This window comes from Myxocyprinus asiaticus, chromosome 27, assembly GCF_019703515.2.
Source record: "Myxocyprinus asiaticus isolate MX2 ecotype Aquarium Trade chromosome 27, UBuf_Myxa_2, whole genome shotgun sequence".
NCBI classification, from domain to species: Eukaryota; Metazoa; Chordata; class Actinopteri; order Cypriniformes; family Catostomidae; genus Myxocyprinus; species Myxocyprinus asiaticus.
Window position 1 is genome coordinate 42566715 of NC_059370.1, and position 27421 is coordinate 42594135.

At 36.6% G+C, this 27421-nt stretch overlaps 1 protein-coding gene across 1 annotated transcript; it reads left to right on the plus strand.

The window, feature by feature from the left end:
- On the plus strand, nucleotides 1-27074 carry LOC127417630 (coagulation factor VIII-like). The gene is made up of 25 exons (XM_051657679.1): nucleotides 1-202; nucleotides 1446-1543; nucleotides 1706-1828; nucleotides 2177-2389; nucleotides 3916-4089; nucleotides 4197-4421; nucleotides 4911-5166; nucleotides 5245-5425; nucleotides 5515-5602; nucleotides 5769-5986; nucleotides 6968-7118; nucleotides 7252-7461; nucleotides 7575-8748; nucleotides 9402-9567; nucleotides 9671-9913; nucleotides 10197-10425; nucleotides 11550-11732; nucleotides 12295-12411; nucleotides 12543-12614; nucleotides 14300-14385; nucleotides 14766-14927; nucleotides 17087-17231; nucleotides 17846-17994; nucleotides 24097-24279; nucleotides 25633-27074. Exons 1-25 carry the CDS (start codon nucleotides 51-53, stop codon nucleotides 25786-25788), a joined length of 5154 nt encoding a protein of 1717 aa, XP_051513639.1. The 5' UTR covers nucleotides 1-50; the 3' UTR covers nucleotides 25789-27074.
- The last annotated feature ends 347 nt before the right edge of the window (nucleotides 27075-27421 follow it).

Sequence of the window (27421 nt, forward strand, 5' to 3'; positions counted from 1 at the left end):
TCCAGCATCACATTCAGTAAAGTGTCATACATATAAGTTGTGCTCCAGTGATGAAGGCCCTGCTGTTCCTCTTCTTCCTCCTCACTGTGTGTCTGAAGTCTTCCGGTGTCCTGGCGAAGACACTGGAGTTCTTCATCGCAGCAGTGGAAACTAAGTGGGACTATGTGTTTAATGACAACACAGATCTTACTGCAAACCAGAGGTGAGCGACCAAAATGTGATCTTTATATACGCACTATAAATTATTAATATAATAATTGACACATATACTTTTTCAATCAGATACAAAGATTTTTATTAGATTAGATTTTTTTATTATTTAAAGATTGTTTGTAATTAACAGTTTATGTCCTAAAATGTGCTGACACTGATAAGAATTCAGTTTTATTACACAGTGTTCTTAAAACACAACAGTAAAGGCATGTTGGAGACATGTTATCAGATTAATTTAGAATGTGACCATCAAACATAGTGTCATCAGTTATTAAGTATAAAACAAAAGCTTTGAGAAAAGTCTTTGATCTGTTTATTAGGACTCAGTCCAGGCAAAAACTTTGTGGACTGTCCAAAAATCAATTATAGTTTCATCGTTTTAGTGTTAATCAGAGCATAATGAATGTGAAACATTTGCAATTAGAGTACGGTCGATGTCATTAGCAGACTGAATGTTTAAGTGATTAGATTAGAAGCCTAATTAATTGGTTTACCTTTCGATACCCATTTGTTATGTCTGTTGTTTATATTTATTACAATTCTATCAATGAATTTTTGCTTATTGAAAGGAAATATGCGGTGAAGACAAGCATGCTTTGATTTGGTGTGTACAGAACAGAGTTGGATAACAGTTTAAACCTGTAAAACCGCAGGGGGAAAAAATTACAATTTAAATAATTCACTTTTATGTTGTTATTGTACTAAAGCCTAAATGTTTTTTATCTGTAAAGATGCACCAATGTCTCGGCCCATTACTGACAGAATTAAAACCTTCGGCTATAACCATCTATATGAAAAAACAATAAATATATAAATATTATAATTATAAATATTTTCTTTTTTTTTAATCTTTTACCTTTCATTGTGGATCAGCATGTGTTCAGCAGATCCAATCCATGTTCATTGGAAATTATTCATAGTTACAACAATAAAGTAGGTTTTGTACATCTTTATACATTTTTAAAGCATGATTCCTACGCAAAACAGTGAAACCCGAAGAGAAACATTTCAATTAAACTTAAACGGCAATAATGTTAATTTCAATAAATGTGGTTTTTTCTTTCTCTGAATTTTACACGGACCCCCTAGCACCCCCTCGCAGCGCCCTGGGGGTCCCCAGTTTGAAAACCTCTGATCTAATGACACAATCTTCAAGACCAGATCTGGTATAACTAAAAAACATTTACCACTGAATGAGCAGCAGATGCCTACTTACATTTCATTGTCAACAGGAAATTTACATCTGGTGTCCAGAAATACGTCAAGGCTGTATATACGGAATACACTGATTCCACCTTTACAACACAAAAGTCAAAACCTCCATGGGCCGGTCAGTAAATTAATTTCTCCTGAAAATGACACTGCTTTTTTTATGAAAAAAAGTGCTGTTTGTAATTACTGGACAAACAGAAATATATAATATTCTAGAAATTGTTATTTGTCTAATTAAGTTGATTAGTAAAAAAAAACAAAAAAAAACGTTTTTTTGCAGGTATTCAGGGCCCGACCATCAGAACAGTGGCAAATGACAGAGTCGTGATCCATTTCAAGAACTTTGCTTCGAAGACTTTCAGTATTTCCCCCATCGGCATTCCGTACTGGAAACAATCGGAAGGTAAATCTCAAGAATGGAATACCATGCTTATATACATTCAACTACATTCAAAAATTCAATCAGAATTATAGAGACACACTAATTACACACTTCGCATTCAGAGAATTTTACAGTATCAGGCAAGTTGTTGAACACAGCTGAATGAATTTAAGAAATCACTGTAGACTCAGTTTAGGATTCTGTGTTTTGTAATACTTGAGATTTAAAATGCACAAAGCTTTTAGGAAGTCTCAGCTTGCCCAGGAAGATGAAAGTGAAATGAAAGCAATATTCTGAGATTAAAATCTTGCAGTCCGGTGTAGATTGAAAAACACCATTTGTGTGCAACATCCTGCTTTTCAACACCAGGCGCAGGGTACGAGGACTCCAGTTCTGGCCAGGAGACGGCGGATGATGCGGTGCTCCCTGGTGGCTACTACAAGTATGTGTGGGACATTTCCCCCAACTCTGGACCAACCACGTCAGACCCGGACTGTCTCACCTACACGTACTCATCACAGGTGGACATTGTCCAAGACTTCAACAGCGGACTCATTGGGGCCCTGCTAATCTGTAATGCAGGTGTGAATCTTTACTCTCTATTTTAGGATGTCAACTGAAGCAATTTAGAAGTAAAATAAAAAAGTTAAATATGTGATCATTTGTGTGTAAGATCACATTAAATTACCAAATTGGAATTTTTTTTTAGCTTTTGGTCCATGTCAGTTAGCTTAGAGGCCATCCATATGCTAGTGTACCCTTAAACGAAGACTAAATAAACTTTTGGCAGATATACCCAATTAAAATTCCCAGTCTTTTTCTTCTGGAAGAAAAATATTGATGGTTGTTGACTCATCTTGTCTGCATGAGAGTATACAAGAGTGTAGAGCCGAGGAGGGCGGGGCCGGGTTGGAATGAGACACACCCGGTCCCCGCCCTCCTCGGCTCTACAAAGTGTTTGTCTAATAAAATGCTATATAGAATGAGACTGCTTCTCTTTCTAGTTCCACATGCAACTGACTAGCAATTGCAAATAGCAAATCATAGTTATGACTAAAGGCTTCGAGACTGCTAATAGGTTAACCAAAATTCTGTCATGTCTTATGTTGTCTTTCATAAAAAATACTTTTATTCTAGACTTGGTTTAGAGTTTTTCCAAAATCCAAAATTGTATCTTCTCCTAGAGCTTTCCAGCTACATCCACCAAACTTGGCATAGACCTTGAGATGTTTTTTTGATGTTGCAATGTCTTTTCTATCTGAACGGAAGTACGGTCCCCAAAATCTCCTACATTAATGAAACATATCCATCATCCATCCATCCATCCAGCAACCAATCAAAATGCCCTGGCAATCAGATAAAACAGCCGAACAACACCTAGCAACCAACCCAATTGCCCTGGCAATCAGTCTTGTTATGTTGTCTTTCATAAAAAATACTTTTATTCTAGACTTGGTTTAGGCTTTTTCCAAAATCCAACATTTTAGCTTCTCCTAGAGCTTTCCAGCTACATCCACCAAACTTGGCATAGACCTTCAGACGTTTTTTTACTTGTGTTGCCAATGTCTTTTCTAAATGAATGGAAGTACAGTCCTCAAAATCTCCTACAATAATGAAACCTATCCATCATCTATCCATCCATCCAGCAACCAATCAAAACACCCTGGCAATTAGATAAAACAGCATGGGAATGCCGAGCAACCAGCAAGAACAACATAGCAATGCCTAGCAACCAGCAAGAACACCTTAGCAATGCCTAGCAACCAACAAAAACACCCTAGCAATTAGCTAGAACACCCCAGCAATGCCTAGAAACCAGCAAGAACACCCTAGCAATGCCTAGCAACCATCCAAAACACCCTAGCAATTAGCTAGAACAGCCTAGGAATATCTAGCAACCAACCAAATCACCCTAGTAACAACTTGGTAATGCAATTTTTGTCTATCTGACTTCCTGTCTGTCTGTCTGTCTGTCTGTCTTACTGTAAGGCCTGTATAACATTAGAACTTCAAACTTTTAAAACTATTTTAAATAAGGCATTGTCAAGCCAACATCAAAGTTTGTCTTGACAAACGTAACTTATCTAGTTACATTTGACCTCTCTCAGATGCTCTGACCGAGGAGAGACAGCAGAAAGTTCCAGAGTTCATTCTGCTGTTTGCTGTCTTTGATGAGAGTAAGAGCTGGTATCAGGAGGAGGGCCGATCAGACAAACCAAAGAAAACATCCATCTTGACCCAGTACCACACCATCAATGGATACATTAACTCAACCCTACCAGGTGTGACCTGCATTTTGTATTGTCATTTTGTATTGTGTATGTAATAATTCTTGTATATGCCTTAAATTTAACAGCCATATTTTACTCTATTCTTGCTATTGTTTCAGGATTAACTGTGTGTCAGAAGAGCCCTGTGGTGTCCTGGCATCTTATTGGTCTTGGCTCCACCCCAGAGATCCACAGCATCCAGTTTGAAGGTCACACCCTAGAGGTGATGGACCATAGACGGGTCACTGTGGAGATGACCCCAATGACCTTAACTACAGCCCTGATGAAGCTGTCTAATGCTGGAAGGTTTCTGATCTCCTGTAAGATCCACTCGCATCAGACAGGTGTGAATTAGACCTCCGTTACACATCAACAGTTTCATATTTATATCTGAAAGATTTATATCTGTAAAGTGCTTTACAGTGATACAGTGTACACTTTGTAAAGATGAAATAAACCATTGGAGCCGTGCTGACATGATTAGAGCATGCGTTTGTGGCACATTGAGCCATGGTGCTCATGTTGGTGATGTTTGAGTCCAATGCAAATAAAAGAGGCATAAAAACCTTTTAAATGATTGGCTATATTTTAAAACAATGTGTTTATTTAATTTTTGCAGACTGGCCTATAGACTTGTGGTAATCAACATTATGCCACAAACGATGTCGATTGAGCTTAATTTCTATTGAATCTGGAACATTCCTTTAATCCTTGGAATAGTTACAGTAATTATGCTTGAAGTATAGTAACAAGGGAAGGTACCTCTAGTAGAAATTTCTATTAAATGATTTTCTTCTATTTTTCCCCAATGTTCCATTTACTGCTCTCTACAGCTGGCATGAATGCATTCTTCACTGTTGATAATTGCCCTGATCTTGTGCCTGCCCGAAGCCCTGACAAACGAAATGTCAAACATTCTGATGATGACAAGGAGGATGATGAAGACAACATGTTATCTACCATCATCCTCAAGCCAGGAGGTCCTATATCAGTGCTCCGCTCCAGTGCCAAGGGGCGACCCAAAATCTGGGTTCACTACATCAGTGCAGAGGAGATGGACTGGGACTTCTCATCTCAGAACGTTGACCGGTAAGACTGTGAACATATCCTGAGCTTTATAAATGTGAAACTGAGTGAAACTGATTGAGATTGAATTTCGGGTTTCAGGCCTTCATCATTGTCTGCATCAGCATCTGAGTGGTTCAGGAAAGGTCTTCAGCGTTTGGGGGCGGTGTATAAGAAGGTGGCGTTTGTGGAGTACACAGATAAGACCTTCACTGTGAAGAAGACCACCGACCGAATGCTGATTGGCCCAGAGCTCAGAGGGGAGGTGGGAGATAAGTTTCAGGTAAGAACTCCAGAATTAAGACAATTAAACTGTTAAGTATGAGGTTATACATTTATACTGAAATTCGCTTCTTTGCATATCTCCATCAGATTATTTTTAAAAATAAGGCCAGTCGACCATTCAACATTTATCCAAATGGTCTGACCAGTGTTCAGCCTTTGAAGAAAATAGAAAAAGGTATGACCCATTACATTTAATGTGTTTTCAGATGATGCATAAGGAATAGTGTACAGTCAGCCAGAAATAAAAAAAAAAAAAAAAAAAAAACTGGAAGCATTCTGACTGAATCAATTTAACTCATCAGATGAACTCTTAATGATTTTTTTTTTTTTATTGATTGAAGACAAGCAGGTAGATCTCCGTTCTTTGGCCGTTCCTCCAGGGCAGATCATGATGTACCTCTGGAAGCTCACAGCAGAAGATGGACCCACTGAAGCTGACCCACAATGCCTCACTCGCTTATACCAGAGTATGGTGGATCCCATTCGGGATGTGGCGTCTGGACTCGTGGGACCCCTGATCGTCTGCAAATACCAATCTCTGGACAAGAGAGGCAGAGTGGTGAGAGGAGACACCCTGATAAAGATCTGTTCATCTGATGGATGAATGGATGGTTGGATGGATGGATGGTTTGAGCGATGGATAGATAGATGGATGGTTTGAGCGATGGATAGATGGATGTTTGAGCGATGGATAGATAGATAGATAGATGGATGGTTTGAGCAATTATAGATAGATGGATGGTTTGAGCGATGGATAGACAGATGGATGGTTTGAGCGATGAATGGATGATTGTTGGATAGCACAATAAATGAATGGTGGATGGATAGATTGACTGATTGATTGAAAGATCACTCAATGAATGGATGGATGGATGGATGATAGATCACTCAATGAATGGAGGATGGATGGATGTATGTATGGATGAATTGAGTGATGAAAGGATGAAATGAGTGATGGATGATTAAAAGATAGATTGCTCAATGAATGGAGGATGGATGGATGTTGGATGAATTGAGTGATGAAAGGATGAACTGAGTGATGGATGGATGACTGATTGATAGATCGCTCAATGAATGGAGGATGAATGGATGGATGAAATGAGCGATTGATGGATTGTTGATTGATTGCTCGATGGATGGATGGATGGATGATTGATAGATAGATTGCTCAACGAATACAGGATGGATGGATAGATGGATGGAAAGATGGATGGATAAATTGAGCAATGGATGGATGGATTCCACCATGAATAGATGAATGGATGTTTAGATGAATTCAGTGATGATGGATGAACTGAGCGATGGAAGGATGGATGACTGATTGCTAGATCGCTCAGTGAATGGACAATGGATGGATGAATTGTGCATGGATGGATGAATGATTGATAGATTAATTGCTCAATATATGGAGGATGGATGGATGGATGAATTCCACCATGGATAGATGGACAGGTGGTTGGATGGACATGAGAATAAATGAATAAATGAGTACAAAGACAGAAGATAGATAATCTTCTAAACGCTCTAAATGTCTCCACAGGTAACTTCAGATAAAGAGAAGAAACTGTTTTTCACTGTGTTTGATGAGAACAGAAGCTGGTACTTCGAGGAGAACATTAAAAGAAACAGTGAAGATCCAACCAAGATTGACCGCAATGATCCAGAGTTCTACAAATACAATGTCATGCACAGTGCGTACTGAGTTGTTTTGGGCAGTTTTGTTTATTCTAACAGATAGTTGTTGAATACAAAGCCTAAGCTCCATTTTGAGTTAATGAAATGTCATCTCTCTGTTTGTCTTTTTCTCTGTCTCTCTCTTTACAGCTGTTAACGGCTTCATGTTCAACCAGCAACAATTTAGAATGTGTGTTGGTGATGTCATACTTTGGCATGTTGCCAGCATAGGCATTCAGAGCAACTTCCTGTCAGTGTACTTCACAGGCAACACATTTGATAGGGATAAAACATACGGCACTGTCCTGACTCTCTTTCCAATGACCGGAGACACAGTGACTGCAGAAGTTGAGATATTAGGTAAGGGTCAGAGATCAAGATATTGACCTAACCGGCTGTTTTAATCTAAAGTGGTTGGTAGAATATACAAACAACAGGGACAATGTCATTAAGTCTGATCTTTGTACTTGCAGGTGAATGGGAGGTCAGCGCATTTGACCCCTCCCTGAAAGAGCGAGGCATGAGTGTTCGCTACACTGTTGTTAACTGTGAAAGAGTTCTCCCCATAGTTGACAATGATGATTATGATTACGAATTCATGGGTTTTATTGAAAAGAACTTCCCGATTCCACGAGGCGCAATGGAAAAGAACCGAGCTATCGCAATTCGTGTTTGCAGAAACAAAATTCTGGCAGATTCTGCAATTGGGCAGGTCACCATAAGCCGTCCTTCGGACAATGAGAGACAAAACAGAACCACTGTGTGCGAGATAAGATATATTCTGATGAAGCGAGAAAACGATCTGGATGTGTCATCACTGGGCGGTATTCCACAGGATATTTTGGATCAACTGGACAGGGAAATGGGCGGAAAGTCTTTGCAGCGTCAGAAGAGGTCCCACCTCACCTCTGGGGCTTACAGAAGAAGGCCTGAGTTACCAAATCGAATTGATCCTGAGACCATGGCACATATGAAAACAGACGAAATAACAGACAAACGTCGAAATTTGAACATTACAAACATTCCGTCAGATAAAGCAGAAAAATACCAAGAGTTGGATGCAGATAAACACAATAAAACAAGTCAAATCAATAAAACAACAAATGACCTATTTAGAATATTCTTTCCGAGAGATAAAAACATGTCAACTAATGTCAGTCAACTTCTCCGTGACTCTTGGGAGGGGTCAGGGGTCATATCGGAGAAGCAGACTGATTTGAAAGTGAGGAATCGAAAGGAAATGTTTAGTGTCACCAAAGAAAGTAAAGTGGACGTGAACGTTGCTAAAGTTCTGAGCAACAATGAAGTTCTTGAAGACTCTGGAAGTTCTGATGTAAAGATGGACAAGATGGAAGAAAGTTTGAATCTTCTTAGCTATAACTACAAAGATCCAAAGAAGTTCCTACCAGACGTTGACGTTCTGGGACCCATTTCTAATTCCTCAGATAATCAGACACATGGGAAATCATTGTCAAATGACTATGATGATTACAGTGATGAGGGAAGTGTTGACGGTATGGATCACAATTCCGATGAAAGTTTTGACATCAGATCAACAGAGTCACGGTTCAGAAGTTATTACATTGCCGCAGAGGAAATCATGTGGGATTATGGGATTAATAAACCAGCTCAACTCATTGAACATAGGTAACTTCCGAGAATTCAGTCTCATTACCAATGAAAAATATATATGAATGTATTAATAATAATAATATTTTATAATTAAATATATAATTATATAATATATATAATATAATTATATAATATAAACTATATAAATATAAATAATTATCATATAAAAATATTAATAATATATTATATATATATATATATATATATATATATATATATATAATTATAATTTTAATGTTTAAAATAATTTAATGTTTAATGTAATAGTTAAGTTATATTTATATATAATTTATTATAAATTATAATTTATGCTTATTTTAATAAAATACTTTTATTGTGTCTGGACAAGATAATCCTCTTTACTGTATTACAGTAGTTGTGCTTAATTGTAATAAAAAAATGTGTTACAAAATATAATTTTAGATTTTTTAGTATTATTATTGTTTTTTTGGGGGGTGAAATATTAGATATAAATATTTATATTTATGTATTATATATATATATATATATATATATATATATATATATATATATATATATATATATATATATATATAATAATAATTATTATTATTATTGCTTTTATTCATTGCTTGTCAATTCAACTCTGAAACTCAAGGTTTAAAAGTATCTAGACAAATTGTATTAAATATCTGGTGTGTCCACAGGGAGAGGCGCAGAGGAATGAGAAAATATTTCCCAGCCTATAGGAAAGTGGTATTCAGAGCCTATCAGGACAAAGACTTCAAGTACCCAATGAAACGAGGGGAACTGGACAAGCATCTTGGCATTATGGGTCCTGTGTTGAAGGCAGAGATTAATGATATCCTTACTGTGAGTTTCTTCACTCAAAGCAATTGTCAACAGCTCATTAAATTAGTTCAGTCTTATAATTTTCAATCAACAAACTAATTCTCACATTGACTTATTCGCCAAGGTGGTTTTCAAAAACCTGGCATCCAGACCGTACTCCTTCCACTTGCATGGCGTGTATGATAAGACCCAGGGCAGTTTTGTTCCTGGAATGGGCCCAGAAGGCTTCAAGGGTGAGGATGTACCAGGTGATCCAGTCCCGCCAGGGCGGGAGAGAGTTTATAACTGGAGAATCTCCAAACGGCAAGGTCCATCAGCATCAGACTTTGATTGTAAGGCTGGGGCCTACTACTCCAACATCAACATGGTAAATCTTTATTTTAATAGAAGGTGCAACACAAAAATTAAAGCAAATACATATAGGCTACAAATATGAACTAACAAGGCAGCATTGAATAAAAGAAGACAATCAAGTCTCTCCATACATTTTTGTTTCGTTGAATGTTCTGTTTCTCTCAGAAATATATCATATTAAGAAAGCAAAATGGGTTTCGTGTTGACTTTATACTATAACAGGTCGACACAATACAGATTGAATTTTAAATTGGGCAATAATTGAGCTTTTTATGCATTCCTCCTTTTTCCACCAGGAGAAGGACATAAATTCTGGTCTCATCGGTCCGTTGCTGATATGTCGTCCCGGTACCCTCGATCAACATGTGTTACTACAGCCCAGAGTAACGGATTTCTTCCTTCTCTTCACCACCTTTGATGAAAGGAAGAGTTGGTACCTGGACTACAACATCAGAAAGTTTTGCACCCCACCCTGCCAAGCCAAAGTAGATGATCCGTGGTTTGCTATTAGCAACAAGTTTGCCGGTACATTATGACATAATCTGTGATTAATGCTACATTTATATCGAGTCTGAATTATTATAATTACAAGAAGACAACTTGGAGATTTCATAAATTCAGAGTTTACATCTAATTATGAAATCGAAAAAACACTCAATGGACTTTTCCTATTGGTAAACTCGTAATTATAGTAATTCCGAAACGCTGTGAACACAGCAAAAGACTGTTATGTCAGCTGTGTAATTTTAGAGTTGCGTAACCTTCCTAAACGTCAAGCACTTCAGTACTTTTCTAAGATGAATGTTTTACACACTCAATACTAAAGGAATATTCCGGATTCAATACAAGTTGAGCTCAGTCGACAGAACTTGGGGCATAATGTTGATTACCACAAAAAATAATTTCAGCTCGTCCCTCGAGGTTACAGTGAGGATCTTACAATGGAAGTGAATGGGGCCAATTTTGGGGGTTTAAAGGCAGAAATGTGAATCTTATATTTTTTTTAAAAAGCACTTACATTAATTCTTCTCTTAAAGCTTGTGTATTATTTGAGCTGTAAAGATGTTTAAATCACCGTTATTACAAACATTTTTGGGGTTTAGGGTGTGACGAGGAGGAGGGCGTGGCCGGGCCGTGAGGTTGCACGGCTGGCGCTGAATATGATGATCAGCGGGAGAGCGAGATAAAGGGGAGCGGGAGGCAAGAGACGCACGTGGCTGCATTGCATGTGTGTCTTTGTTTGTTTATGTTTGTTTTAAGTTAAGTTTGACATTAAAACTGTTCAGCCGGTTCCCGCCTCCTCCTTGCCCGTCCTTTTACTGTTGCATAGGGTTTATGGCATTACATCGTCATGGTAACAAAACTGTAAAATTGTATATAACTTTACACAAAAAAGGTTAGTTAGTGATTTTATCACACTAAAATCATATTTTCATGCATATTGTTTACTTCTGAAACAGTGAGTATTTTAACATTTACTGATCTGCCCCCATTGACTTCCATTGTAAGTGCCTCACTGTAACCCAGATTTCTAGACAAGTCAAAATTATGATAATGCAATTGTAGCTTAATCTAAAAATGTTAGGATATATTGTAATAGCCATAATTTTTGTGTCATGTTGTATATTATTGTTACTTTTCACATGTAGCTATCAATGGCTATGTGGCAGAGACTCTTCCCGGCCTGATGGTTGGACAGTATCAGACGGCTCGCTGGCACCTCCTCAACGTTGGGAGTCAAGGCGAGTTTCACGCTGTTCACTTCCACGGACTGCCACTCAGTGTTGGAAAAGGCCAGAAACACAGAATGGGAATCTTCAATCTCTATCCTGGTAAAAGACACATCCTTTTTTTCACCACCTTGCATGTCTGTGTGTGTGTGTGTGTGTGGTACAGTTCACTGTTCTCACATCACATCTAAGACAACATATTTCTGATTTGGCAGCATTCTTCAGGATCTTTTTGTGCAAATTGCTTCAGTGGGTATATCAAAAAAAATTTTTTTTGAATTTATTTTAGAAAAACATAATATTTTACATAAAGGCTATTTTAGGTCTATACATTTTTTTTATTTTTTATAATATTTATAATTTAATAATTTAATAATTGATTTTTTTTCAATAAATTGATGAGAAAGGAGAGAGTTTCTAATGTCAATAAGATCTTAATTGCCCTAAAAATCCATTATCTTATTTTCTCTTTTGATTTTGAAATTAATTATGACCCAGACATGTTCTTGACAGGTTTTTCGAGATTTACCCTATATAACAGCGAAAAAGAACTTGCATAAAGCCATTGCAATTAGGGCTCATGCAAGACCTTTATCAATAATTCATCTTTTTAAAATAATTAAAAAAAATGTTTTTTATTTAACGTTCTTCAATTGTTCTCCAGGCGTGTTTGGGACGGTGGAGATGAGGCCAGCCATTGTGGGCACCTGGTTAATAGAGTGCACTATAGCAGAACATCAGCTGGCTGGCATGAGAGCCAAACTACTGGTCTACAACCCTAGTAAGTGCATAGAACAGGGTCTCTCTTCCTTTACCGGACATTTTCATGGATCTTTAGTTTTGTTTCTGCATCCGTGTTTGAATTCCTGAATGGTTAGTGGACACCTGACTCTGATTGATCTTGTTTAACAGGTTGTGTTCAGCCGTTAGGAATGCAATCAGGATGGATTAGCAATAATCAAATAACAGCCTCTGACCAGTATGGTAAGTCCAAAAAAATGCAATGCAAACACCACAAAGAAATACTTCCGAAACTTCAATTACATGTCTGTTGTGTGATGACAGCGATGGGTCAAACAATGAGGGTGGAATTTTCTGTCCCCTGACAGGGGTTTTCAAACTTATGATGATTTCCTCGTGAGCAACCCTTTGATGAAATATAAAGGCAGCTATATTTACTATTTATAATTATTTATAAATATTAATGTATAATGTGTGAGAAAAATAGTGAGCATGATTTCATAAAGGCAACATATTATTAAATTAAATAATTTGCAAAATGCTAAATTAAATATTATTATTGTACTAAAGCCGGGAAAATATTTACTTTGTATTTAGTTGACAACATATAGTATTTTCTGCACTATTAGAGTAATGTTAGATGTATTTTTCTAACTATTAACTATATACAGATATGTTATTATTTCTTATTGTTAAAACTTAGCGCTGCTAATAGAATAATTGCCATTAATCTCATAATCATTCCCGCCAGTCTTCAGAAAGCAGAAACCGTAATAATGTCAAATTTGTATTTGGTGTCTATATAAAGTACAGAATACTTTATATGGGGGTCTAACCCGTACCTCAACCTCAGTAGCAGCAAATGTGAATCTTGTGAGAATTTTGCAGAACAACATGTAGTTACACAATACATATATTGTATTGTATGAATTTTAATGTTAGTTCATAGTAGTTATGACACCTAATATAAAGTGGGACCAATTTGTTAAATGTCAACTATTTTACTCTTAATTAAAAAAAATTATATATATATATATATATATATATATATATATATATATATATATATATATATTTAAATACTTTTTTTCACTGATATTTTTCGTGGACACTCTAGCACCCCCTTAAGGCCCCCTGGGGGTCCCCGGACACCAGTTTGAAAACCTCTGCTCTGGGATGATTTTAAAGAAAAAAATCATTCTAGTTTTAAAGGATAGATTATAATTGCTAGAAACGTTTTTTATTGTGTCTCTTCCTTTTTAAGAGTGTCGAAAGATTACATATGCCAGAATTGCTCTATTTTGGCTTGTCCCCTACCTAGACTTTTTCTATAATAAATGAATAAATAAGTGTTAAATCAGGGACTTTTTATTTGTATTATTTTGGTATCTGTGTGTACAGTCTGTATTTTTATTTTCATAACATACAATCATTGCCAAGCATTTTAGAGACGTTTATAAATGCGTCGTGACCGTTTGAAGATCAGAAATAGTTCGCTTTCACACCATGATATGAGAGCAGATTTTTACCAATTTAATTTGTATTTGAAAATGTTAAAGCTGAAGTGTCATTTCTGCGCCTCTAGTGTCACCAAACTGAATAAATGTCGTTTTCAAACAGCTTTCATTATTATTGAGTCAAAGTTGTTGTGTCAGGCTGGACGGGCCGCTCAAAACCAACAGAGGAATGTTTTTAACATTACAGAAACACAGTGTTTACAGTTTTCAGGAAAATTAACCTATGAATGGCTTACTTATAGTTGTCTCTGCTTATTAAGCTGGAATAGGAGAAAGTATTTGAAACCCAAAAAGTTACACACTTCAGCTTTTATTCTGAAACAATCTAATTAATGAACTACTTGTATATTGTTATTACAAATAATTCTGCATTTATATAAATGATAAAAAAAAATCCTGTTTGTCTTCAAGGTGACTGGAAGCCCAGTTTAGCCCGACTGGAGTTATCTGGATCTGTTAATGCCTGGATGGGCAACAGCAAAAACTCTTGGCTCCAGGTAAAACAGAGATAACATGATGTGCTGTGGATCAGTTTGAAGGAATTATGTAAGGAAAAGATGTCTCAATCATGGACCATGATGACTCGTATCATCACAAAACCACTATGATTTATGTGTTGCTCATATAGCGAGTCATGACACATTTTTATTTCACTGTCAGCGAAACAAAGCAGGAAATAGTTTTAAAATACTATAAATAGGATTACACAATGAGCTTTGTTAACTTTTGCTCCAGTATCAATGTCTGTGCAATTCTGTCTGAGAGATAGGGAGCACAGGGAAGAAAAGAGTCCTGAAATATTTAACTTTATTTCTGGAATACTTGACTGACTTGCTGACTATACATTATCCCTCTCCTCTCTTCGTTTTTATCGAAGGTGGATCTGTTAAAGCCCATGCTCCTTCATGGGGTTCAGACTCAAGGTGCAAAGACCTCGATGGGTTTGCGCGAGTTCTTCACTGTATTGTACAGCATCAGTTACAGCACAGACCAGGAGAACTGGACCACTTACAGAGGAAACAGCACCAAATCATTTTATGTCAGTACATACATTTCACTAAACGTTCACTACAAGGTCATATTCCTCAATTTTGTTGCATTTTATGCTTCTCCCTGGTAAAGGTTTCATGCACCAAAACAATTCAGTCCATATCAGAACGTTTTCCACCCTCTCTCTCACTCTTACCATTCAACAGGCTGTTTTTGCTACTGTACCTTTAAGACATGCATGTTATGATTATTAGCTAACATCTTTGTTTGTAAAATGAGTAACAACGGCTTCAAGTTTCTGAATAGATGTTGATTCGTAAATGTGAGCAGTCATATGCACTGGCGTAACTACAGGTGGGCCTGGGTGGGCCGGTGCCACCCATTGGTGCCTCCCAGTCATTGTCTTATTAAAGCAAATCTTATTAAACAAAACTATCGCTTTCAGCCAACATCTTATGGAATTGTGTGTTCCTTGCCACAGTTGCCTTTGGCTTGCTCACTGGGGTTATAAATACAATTATTATTTAATTATTTATTTTTTATACAAAATGTACAATCATATATAATCAAACTACACAATGATGATGCTACGACTTTATATATATTACAGTTAAATTTTTTGTTAATGCGTGATTTTCTGCAAAGCTGCTTTGAAAAGATGTGTGTTGTGAAAAGCGCTATAAAAATTCAAATGACTTGATGACTTTCATTAAAACAAAACTGTTTACACTGTAATCACCTGATGAGGCGATATGACGCACATTTAGTTGACGGGTATCCCGTATCGGGCAGCGGATATAACCACTGTATTTTCCCCATCTAATACATTATTTGTAGCAAAAGCCATATATGTGAATTGACTGCTATGAATTGCATTATTTAGGCTATATTTAAATAACTTCTGACCTGTTCATCCAAACCAGATCGTGTAGACATAAGATGCTGGTTTAAATAACTTTGGATGTTAAAGTGCTTTTAAAACTCCTAATACTGTCAACTTCATCCGCTATATTTTCTAAGATAAAATAATGACAATTTCAAATAAACAGTATGTATGGGGGGCCTGGGTAGCTCAGTGGTAAAATACGCTGGCTACCACCCCTGGAGTTTGCTAGCTCGCTAGTTCCAATCCCATGGCATGCTGAATGACTCCAGCCAGGTTCTTAAGCAACCAAATTGGCCCGGTTGCTAGGGAGGGTAGAGTCACATGGGGTAAACTCCTCGTGGTCGCTATAACGTGGTTCATTCTCGGTAGGGCGTGTGGTGAGTTGAGCGTGTTATGCAGAACGGTGCCACGATATGCCAAAGAGGGCCACAATATGCAGAAAAGGACAGCGATCCCCCCCCACTACAAAAAAACATTTTGGCCGGTTTCTATATAAAATCCAGGGCTGATTTCTCTTCCTAGTACACCCCTGTCTGTGATGCTCTTATGCAGCACTTTATTTGACAAAAATACCTCCAATGTTGTATTTTGTATTGTGCTGTGAGGTTCTGTATTAAAGCGCTTAATTTGATAAAAATAATACAATAATTGATAAATAAATAATACAATAATTATAATAATACAGATTGGTATCTACACCAAGTGCCAAAAATGTAGTATAGGTATTCATACTCATTCTCAAAAAAATGGTATAGAGACTAAATTAATTAAATAATACATACATTTACAGATCTCATGCAGTCGATAATTTCTCTTGGCCCACCCACCCAAAAGTTCTTGGCTATGCTACTGGTCATATGTTAGTTCATGGTTGTTTTGTCATAGGCTAATTATGTAATTACATAAACGTTTCTGTATGTGGGTTGCATGCAATGGGAAGGAAGTTTTGCGTTTTGGAAGTTAAAGGATGTCTACATAGTATGTCAAAACTATTGCAAAGGAGCAAGAAAACTTCTGTTTTCTATGGGACAAATAACCAAAATAACCAAGAATGTAATGGACAGAGACACTAAATTATGGATGTCCCATAAAAGAGTACACAGCAGCAGCTTAGTACCATTAAAAACACATACAACCAGAAACTTCCCTGAACCATCACAAACCATCTAAGAAAACATAATGAAACTTACACGTCATGTTTCCCACTGAAACAGTTCTGCTTTGAGTTTAGATGAAACATAAATTTGTAAACTATTTTTATATCCTTCATACATTCACCCTTGACATGTTGCTGAATCATTTTCATGTTTATTTGACACCAGACATTCAGTGGAAACATGGATGCCTCCAGAATTAAAGAGAACAGGTTTTCTCCGCCTATCATGGGTCGTTATATCCGGATTAATCCGCTGACCTTCCAAAAACAGCCCACTCTGAGAATCGAACTGCTGGGATGTGACCTAAATAGTGAGTGTATACAGTCTCACACACACACACACACACACACATACACTGTCATGATAGCATTGTCTAATGATGAAGAAGAGGAGGAAGATGAAGTAAAGGAAGAAGATGCTGTTAAACAAACAATGCATTAACTAGGAAACAACTGAACTATAGGACAGTCATTATTATTGCTATGAATAGTACATCTTTTGTATCATAATTTGTATCAGGATGTAAGCACTTTAATGTAGAAATATGACAGCTCTGGATGCTTTTGGTTTTCATTCGAGTGTCTCTTATCATACTATACCTTCAAAGAGATCAGAATTAAATTCCTACTTTCACTCAAGCATTGTATCTTTTACAGTAAATCTCCCTTTTTCTTTGTTTACACACTCTCCCTTGGTGCACTCCTTCTTCCTTGTAGCAGCAGATCAATAGCAACTTCAAAGGCTTCATTATCAGAGGAAATTTGGAGTAGAAATTTTCAAATGTTTGTTGACTTTCCAGAGAGAGAGAGAGAGAGAGAGAGAGAGAGAGAGATGAATAAGAGCTCCATAATAAGGCCTTGCTGTATATCCACAGTACATCAATGACTTTTAGACTAATTTAAGTATGTACACTGTGTTCGTCAGGTTGTTCCATGCCATTGGGAATGCAGCGCGGGTCGATTCCCAGAACTAGCATCAGTGCATCATCGTTCCAGGACAAGTGGCTACTCTCATGGAGTCCAGACCTCGCTCGACTCCACCAGGAAGGGCGTGCAAATGCATGGAGACCCAAGGTAGGAGGTGTTACATCAGCTAAACATTTTATCTGTCCATCAAGCCATCTATTTATCCACATGCAGTACATACATGAGTGTTTTTTCTACTTCGGGCAATTTCATGTCCCAGGGGTTGATTTTTATTAAAACTAACAGATTTAAACTTTATATATATATATATATATATATATATATATATACACACACACACACACAACCCCAATTCTGAAAAAGTTGGGACAGTATGAGAAATGCTAATAAAAACAAAAAGGAGTGATTTGTAAATTATATTCGCCCTTACTATATGGAAAGCACTACAACTACACATTATATGATGTCTTTCCTTGTGAATTTCATTGTTTGTTTATTAAATGTACAGTAATTTCAAATCAGATGATTGCAACACACTCCAAATAAGTTGGGACAGTCGAGTGTTTACCACTGTGAAACATCACCATTTCTTCTAATAACACTTGTAAAGCATTTGTGCACTGAAGACACAAGTTTGTTAAGTTTAAAAAGGGGAATTTTCTCCCATTCATCCATTATGTAGGTCTTTAGCTGTACAATTGCATGGGGTCTTCGTTGCCATATGGTGTGCTTCATAATGCACCACACATTCTCAATTGGAGATGGTCAGGACTGCAGGCAGGCCAGTCTAGCACCCGCACTCTCTGCTCACACAGCCATGCACTTGAAATCCGGGCAGAATGTGGTTTGAAGTTGTCCTGCTGAAAATTCCGGGATGTCCCTGGAAAAGACGGTGCTGGATGGCAGTATATGTTGCTCCAAAATTTGTACATATCTGTCTGCATTCATGGTGTTCTCACAGATGTACGGGTTACCCATGCTATTGGCACTGACACACCCCTGGCCCATACAGACACTGGCTTTTGGACCTGCCTCTGATAACAGCTTGGATGGCCCTTTTCCTCTTTGGCCCGGATAACACAACGAATTTGTTTTTCAAAATTTTGGGGAAATGTGGACTCTTTAGACCAAAAACACAGTTCCACTGTTCTACTTTCCATCTAAGATGAGACCGAGCCCAGAGAAGTCGCCAGCGCTTCTGGACAGTGTTGATGTATGGCTTCTCCTTTACACAGTAAAATCTTAACTTGCATGTGGATGCAGCAGCATGTGGGGTTGACTAACAAAGGTTACTAAAGTAATCCCAAGCCCATGTACATGATATCCATTACAGATGAATGCTGTTTTTGAAGACAGTGACGTCTGAGGGATCGGTGAGTTTTCGTCTTGCCCTTTACGCACCGAGATTTGACCAGATTCCTTGAATCTTTTAATTATACTGTGCACTGTAGAGGGTGAAGTGCCCAAAATCCTTTCAATTTGTCTTTGGGGAACATTGTTCTCAAAGTGCTGGATTATTTGCTGAAGCATCTGTTGGCAAATTGACAAGTCTCGAATGATCCTTGCTCTTGAAGGACTAGGCTGTTTTTGGAGGCTCCTTATATACTATGACACAACTGCCTCACCAGTTTAACATCTCCTGTTTCACATCGCCTTGTTATTTCAACTCGTCAAATTGTTATTAGTCTTAAATGTCCCTGTCTCAACTTTTTTGGAGCGTGTTGCAATCATCTGATGTGAAATTACTGTACATTTTCAAAAAAAACAATGAAATTCACAAGGAAAGACATCATATAATGTGTAGTTGTAGTGCTTTCAAAAAAGCAAAGGGCGAATATAATTTACAAATCACTCTTTTTTGTTTTTATTAGCATTTATCATACTGTCCCAACTTTTGGGGAATTGGGGTTGTATATACATACAGTATATGGTCTCATTAAAATTTGTAACTTTTTACCAGGTCTTCATTAGTTATTTTTGGTACTTTTCAAATGGCTTTTAGGTACAAGTTTTACGGTTTTAGCCTTGTCCCAGACCCAGACTTTAGTTTCAATATTAAACTATGATACAAATTATTACATATTTAAAACTATGATCATCTAAACATAGAGTGAAATTAGCATGAATCATTTAAATTTTTATTGTGTGAAAATTATTTCTATCAACTTTTCACAAATTATGACTGTCCCACAGTTCCCGCCATTTCCACCACACCAAACAATTTCGCCCCTAGTTTGTTCAAAAGTTAGTGTACTTGTTAACGAAGTAGACAAAAGTGTCAGTGAAGAGCATGCTTGAGATGAAAAATGAGACAAGTTATGTTTGAAGAAAACAAAGAAAAATCCAGGTAAATATCACTTGTAAGCAGAATATTTTTATTGGGTGTCATTTCCAATCAAGCTGAATTATGCTAAATTACACACACACAAAAAAACTGAATATAGTAATTAATTGTGTGTATTTAAGATACATAATATGTTAGCTATGAAATTAGCCTTTGCAAGACAAAGTAGTCTGACATTTTATTTCAAAAATGTAAAAAATGTCATTTCCATCAGAGAATTCTATTAAATAGGGATGATCCGATCAGGATTTTTACAGCCGATACGACCACCAATTTTCTTGTCACCTGATCGGCCGATACCGATCATCACCTTTTATCAGGAGTTCTGTCATAACTGGTTATATTTAAGCTTTCTGCACACTATTATCTGAATTTTGCCTAGTTTTTGCTGACAAAATAAGTTTAAAGGGCTAATTATAAAAGCTTTTTAATAAAACTTGAAAGTGTAGGCTAACACAAAATATTCTTTATATTCAAATAGGTATCCCTATAAACAATTAATCTTTGTGTCAAACTGATAACCTATAAACGTAATGTGACATTTTTGCATATTTATTCACTGTCTCTATTTCATATAATAATGATTTTTCCTTATTTTATTTTTGTTTATCTTTGGATCATAGCTAATACGTTATATTGTATAAAGAACTATTACATTTATACATTTACAGCTACAGCAAATGTACGGTCACCTCTTAATTTTAGTCTAGTTCTTGGGATTGTTAATAACCTCTGGTTTGAGAACCTGAGTGATGCTCAGACAGGAGATCAGCGAGGTAAGACGGTGCTAGACCATTTAAGGATTTACAAACGAGGAGTAGGACTTTGTAATCAATTCTGTAGCAAACTGGAAGCCAGTGTAACGAGACTAAAACAGGGGTGATATGTTCACATTTCCTGACACCAGTCAGAAGCCTAGCAGCTGCATTCTGTACAGTTTGCAACCTGGAAAGAGATGATTGACTAATACCCATATAAAGTGCATTGCAATAGTCAAGCTGTGAAGTAATAAAAGCATGAATTGCCATTTCAGAATTCTTAATAAAAAAAAAAAGGTCATCACCTTGGCCAATGCTTATGAATGGAAAAAACTAGAGTTGACTTGTTTGTCAAATTTAAGAGCATTATCAAAGAACACACCGACATTTTTGCAGAGACAGAGAGCCGAAATTAAGATCAGAGGTTCTAAGGGCTTCACTGGGCCCAAACACAATGATCTCAGTCTTGCTTTCATTCAAGTTTAAAAGAATGTAAGGACATCCAAGCCTTTAAGTCAGAGAGACAGGCCAGAAGCAAGTCAATACAATTCTTATGTTTCAAAGGTAAATAGATTTGGGTGTCATCGGTGTAGCAGTGAAAAGAGATATCGTATTTCTTAAAAATATAACCTAAAGGAAGCATATAGAAGAAAATAAAATAGGAGCAAGAACAGAGCCTTGGGGGACACCACAGATAAGTGGAGCCGAACCAGAGGACAATTCACTGATATTAACTGAGAAACTCCTATTATCAGAGCCTTTCCTTGAATACCTACACATTGCTCAAAACGGGAGATCAGGACAGCATGGTCAACTGTATCAAAGGCAGCACTTAAATCTAAAAGCACAAGCACTACAGAATTACTAGAATCAGTAGATTAGTAGGGGTTTAACAGAGGCATGCTTCAATAATCAGGTGCAATTCCCGTTTCAAGGCACTTATTTATAAAAATAAAAAGATTGGGCCCAATCACATCAAAAACTTGTTGAAAAAGTTGTTGGGGCATAATATCGAAAGAGGAACCAGTGGGCTTCAGCTTATTCACAATTTCTTGTAAAAGAGGAAGTAAAATAGTTTCAAATGTGTTAAGAACAGCAGTGAAAGTAGAGGGGACAGAGGGATCATAAGTAGAGGGGATAATGTTCAATCTGATGTTACTAATCTTGTCAACAAAAAATTGCAAAAAACTTTCACACATAGCTGAAGACTCAGCTGGATATATACTGACAGAAGGATTTACAACAGCGTTTATAATAGTTGTCACCGTTTAATCGCGAGATATTTCATAAAGATGTTTAAATTGCACTACATCTTGTATCCCGCATTATCACTGTGATATCTATACGTGGAGGAGAATGAGAAGCCGCTGTCATGAATGATAATAAAGACTGTTTCACAGCTCGAGCCAGTTTCTCTTTGACATGTCACAGGTGAAATGTCATATACGCATACAGTACAGAACACAAACGTTTCATATTCGCCATACCTCTCCCTCTTTGCATCGTTCATAATTGCTGAATCAAGTCTGATGTCTTACAACACTCTGCCAGTGTTCCACACACTCCAAGATGCCAGGTGCTGGTGAAGTCTTAAAGGGCAATCGGTTTTTGCAATCGGACAAATTACCGATCGAGTTGTAAGACGTGAAAATCAGCCGATACCAATCGGTGGACGATTGATCGGAGCATCCCTACTATTAAATGCAATACAAATACTGACATGTGCTGGAAATGACACTGAGCGCGTTTACATGCACGTTCTTACATGATTATGCTTAATAAGCCGAAAAAGTGTGTGGTCATGTAAATGCATTGAACAGCTTTTCTTTATCGGTGTAAGGTCTTAAAAGGCTTAAGAATAAACCGATCAACACAGGTACATTTTTGCCCAGTTGATGTGATGTTTGTGTTGCATGTAAACACCTTAACCTGTTATGCTCTGCAGGGTTTTTGGGCTGCCACCTGAAATTTTTCACACGCAAATTTAAAGGCTCCCTGTTCACACTTACAGTGGACTAATTTCATAAAAATGGTCTCATTTTACAGATAACCACCTACATTTTAAGAAATGATCGAAATAATTAATAAATAACATTGTATATGTTTACAATTTTATGATGGACATTTTTTTTAATACGTATTATTTTAATGTCTAATGTTTAATAGCATGCTATTTCAGTTCTATGTCATTAATTTTCAAGCAAAAAGTATTATTTTATTCCACTGGATGGCAAAAAGTACTAGAAATAAATTATAATTCCTCTATCACCTTCCATCACATTATGCTGATCTGAAATGTAGGTGGTGCTCTAACGAATTTTAGCACTCACCCATAGACAACAAGTCTTTTTTTGTGCTGAGAGCTTCCACCAAGTAATTTCTTTAACTAATTTTAAAGCTAATAACCCAAGGTAAGAGTTGATATAAAGTCTGAGGCTATTTGGGGCTTATAGATCAGTGGTCAGCAAAGAAAACAGACGTTTTACTTTTTATGATTTACCAAAATAAAATGTCACTTTGTGATTAAAAAAAAAAAAAAGACTGTACAGTCACCTTCCTGAGCATGAGCACTTTCATTTGATATATGACATGTCTATTTAAGTGCTATGTGAAGGACATATTCATATTCATTTTTTTTTTATTTCTACAACATAACCTCTAGGTGGGGCCAATTTGCGACAAATTTTTTTTAGGCCTCATTTTGTTATTTTATGTAAATAAATACAAAAGTGATGGGGTTCTCTGAAAAGAACAGATTCTAAACTTTCAAATGATACCACATATGCCTAATTTATGCATATTGGAACTTCAGGGTGTTAAGTGTTAAAACGGCTTGCCATATAGCGCCTCCCCACGGACCCGGCGGTGGAGTGTTAGGTTAAGCCGCGTTCTTACCAGCTTATCCAATGTATGCATGTGTTGTGCGCATGACTCTTTATGGTTTGATATCAAAAGCAGAGAATAACGCAATTTTTTTTTAAATAGGCTAATTTTTGGGAGTTATCAGTGTATTGGTGCGCATGTATATGGGCTCAATGTGGTGGTAATTGTCATTACTTTTTTGGGGGTGTGAACATCCCCATAGCAAAGACATGGAAATAGTAAACCATCATTGTAAATTCTCTCTCTCTCTCTCTCTCTCTGCAGACTAATAACCCTCATGAGTGGTTACAGGTGGACTTTATGTATATGAAGAGAGTGACAGGTGTGGTTACGCAGGGCGCTCGATCTGTGCTCATACAAATGATGGTTACTGAATTTACTGTCTCCATTAGCGACGACGGCCACAAATGGACCAGTGTGAAGGAACAAGACACAGATCAAGTGAAGGTTTGTGTTTAATTGTGTAGATTAGTGTGTATTTATTGGGGCTGTCAATTTAGCGCGTTCATTCAGTGCAATTAATTAAATAAATAAAAAAATAATAATATTCCTACCATCAGAGCAATTCAAGCTTGATGTACCACCTGTTTTCAGCAGGGGGCAGGAAGCGAAACTCCAGCTGTTTAGGCAACTCGCAGCTGTACAGGGAATAAACCACACTCAGGACTCCTTGACACTAGTGACAGCACAAGATGAGAACACGTTCTTGTGTTGAAACACTATTTCTAAAGCGATAATTTCAAACTATGTTTAACTTGACACAATGACCTAAAATACTGTTTATGACTTGACACAACCAAAGTGAGGCACTCCAAAAGCAAGTGCACATTAACGCGTCCTTAGACAAGCCCTTATAATAAGTCTATCTCAGACAGATTGACAAATTAAATTGCCAGATGGATCGCTGTGGACTGTCGGCCAATGATAGGCTTAAATTCAATAATATATAATAAAAAAATATATTGCATTCTCAAGCCACCTTTTGTATTGTCTTATTAATCATACTTTATTCGTCTGCCACAATAATGTAATACATTTTAATTACATTATTATTTTTATAATCTAAATTATAAATATTTAAATATAACTATTTATAATTATTAAATCATTATATATTGAATTATTGTTATATGAGTGGCTTTCTCAGCAGATATTTACATATGCAATTAATTTGATTAATTGATCAGCATTTTATGTTATTAATTTGATTACATTTTTTTATCAATTGATAGCCCTAGTATTTATTTTATTGAAATACATAATACAATTACACTATCTCCAATCCAGATGTGACATGATAAAGCAAACAGCAATAAAAGCGTTTTATTGCAATAAAAGTCCAAATCATCCATGACGAGCGACAGGACATTTTGTTGGTCACTTGGTTTCTGTCTCTGCTGCGTTACACCGGGTTGCCCCGCCTTCAGTAAACTCTCATTTGTCCAAAATCCCACTCCTCATAACTGTACTGTATATTAAACATCAAATATCTTTGATATTGGCTTGACTGTGATTGTTCCACATCGTGCAACAGTTCATAACATTATTAGTTTCCAACTTGTAATTATAAAATGAACCTTTATTATTATATATATATATATATATATATATATATATATATATATATATATATATATATATAACTTAAACTCGTAATTACAGTAATTCCGCCGTCACATGAACATGGCATAAATATTCTGTAATGTGACAGTATAATTTGTATTGTGATATGGATTATACAGTAGATGTAGATTTGTATCCTGCATTCATGTTGATGTGATTTTATGCTTTCTTATATAGGTCTTTGAAGGAAACAGAGAATATGATGAGGAAGCGCTGAACGAGTTTGATCCTCCCCTGTTTACCCGCTTTATACGGATTCACCCAAAAGGCTGGGTCAACGACATTGCCCTGCGGGTGGAGTTTTTGGGCTGTGATACTCAACCAATGGTTTGAGAGAGAAATAGAGAGTTACTGTATGTAAATGAAGAGAGAGATGGAGAAAGAGAGAGAGAGAGAGAGAGAGATACAGTCCCTAACCTATCATTAAGCGCTACTACTTCATTGTACAGCATATTTAAAAACACACAGTTTTGTCTGAACTGAGCTGCCTTGCTACTTTCTACACAGGCAACTACCTTCTAAGGATCCTAACCAAAATGGAACTTCATAAGTGACTGAATTAATTAGCAGCTTACTCCAAAATACTCCTTGAACTATTGAACTATTTTTTTATTCTGTAATTTTAATAATTGTCATTTCCTTCAACCTTTTGCCTTCCCCATGAAGGACACATGCAATGCTTTGCTAGTTTGGATAAAATAAGATATCTCCTAAAGCAGCTTTTTGTTGTTGTTGTTGTTGTTGTTGTTGTTGCTCACTATGATGCCTAAAAATGCTGTCTTTGTAGGTAGTTCACTTTTTAACACTACATAGGCTTTTGTTATGATATGTAAAACATGGTGATATGATTATTTAAGAGTTGCTAAAGAACCTGTTATGAATGTTTGTAAGTAATTAGAGATATGTGTTTTAAAGGTGCACTCAGTATTTTTTGTTTGTGTGGTCTTGGACTTACACTGACACCTAGTGGTGCGGATGCAGCATCATTCAAAATCAATAGTTTCAGTTTCAGATGCCATTTGTAGAAATTCACTATTCACAGTCAGCCATGATTAATTAAATCCAACACTGAAAGTCTCCAATAAATGAGTGGTTACTGAGATTAAGCAAGTAGTATTCAACTGGTCATGTGATTCAAACATGGCCGCCCCCGTGAGGAGACCCTCTCCATGTAGATTTAAACAGCTTTTACAAGGTTACTGACATCACTAAAGTCCTAATCTTATTTCAGTCGTCATAATTATATACATATATTCATAAATAACAATTAATTTCTTTGGGAGTAAAACTTTTTTAATGAGGAAAAATACTGAGTGCACCTTTAATAACTTATAAGATGTAAGTGTTATTCTGATCAGTATGCTGCTGTTTGTTTTAGTACATGTACACTTGCATATCAATAGAGGTTTCCCAACTAATGGAAGATGGGTTTTATGGTAACCAGCTATTTGTATACTGGTCTGCAGTATCTACTGAATCTGTGATACTGTATGCTGTATTTTTGTATTATGCACTGTGAAACAGTTTTACTATTTACTACGGGACTATTTTATAAAATATTTAAAGTGTTCAATTGTGGCAATAAAAAAAGACCATGAAAATGCCACAATTTTCCCCTCCATCTTTGTGCTTTGTCTTTCTTAGACACAAATAATTTTATTCTTTCACAGTTTGTGTTTTGCTCCCTTTTGGTATGCCATCCAAATGTATTATTATTCCTTAGCATGATATCAGCTTCTTCATCCTTGACAAACCACACACACCTGCAGTCTTTTGTCTCTGTCACTATAAAATGTGTGAAATTAAGAGCTGGGATACGGAAACAGATGAGTGAAATTTGGCCATTGGTGAATGTTTATTGTTCATGGTCAAGAATGAGACACAGAGACAGACTCAAAGGCCCGGATGAATACAATAACATTTCCATGTTCTGGCCCAGATAAAAATGGAGCATACTATCAGTTCC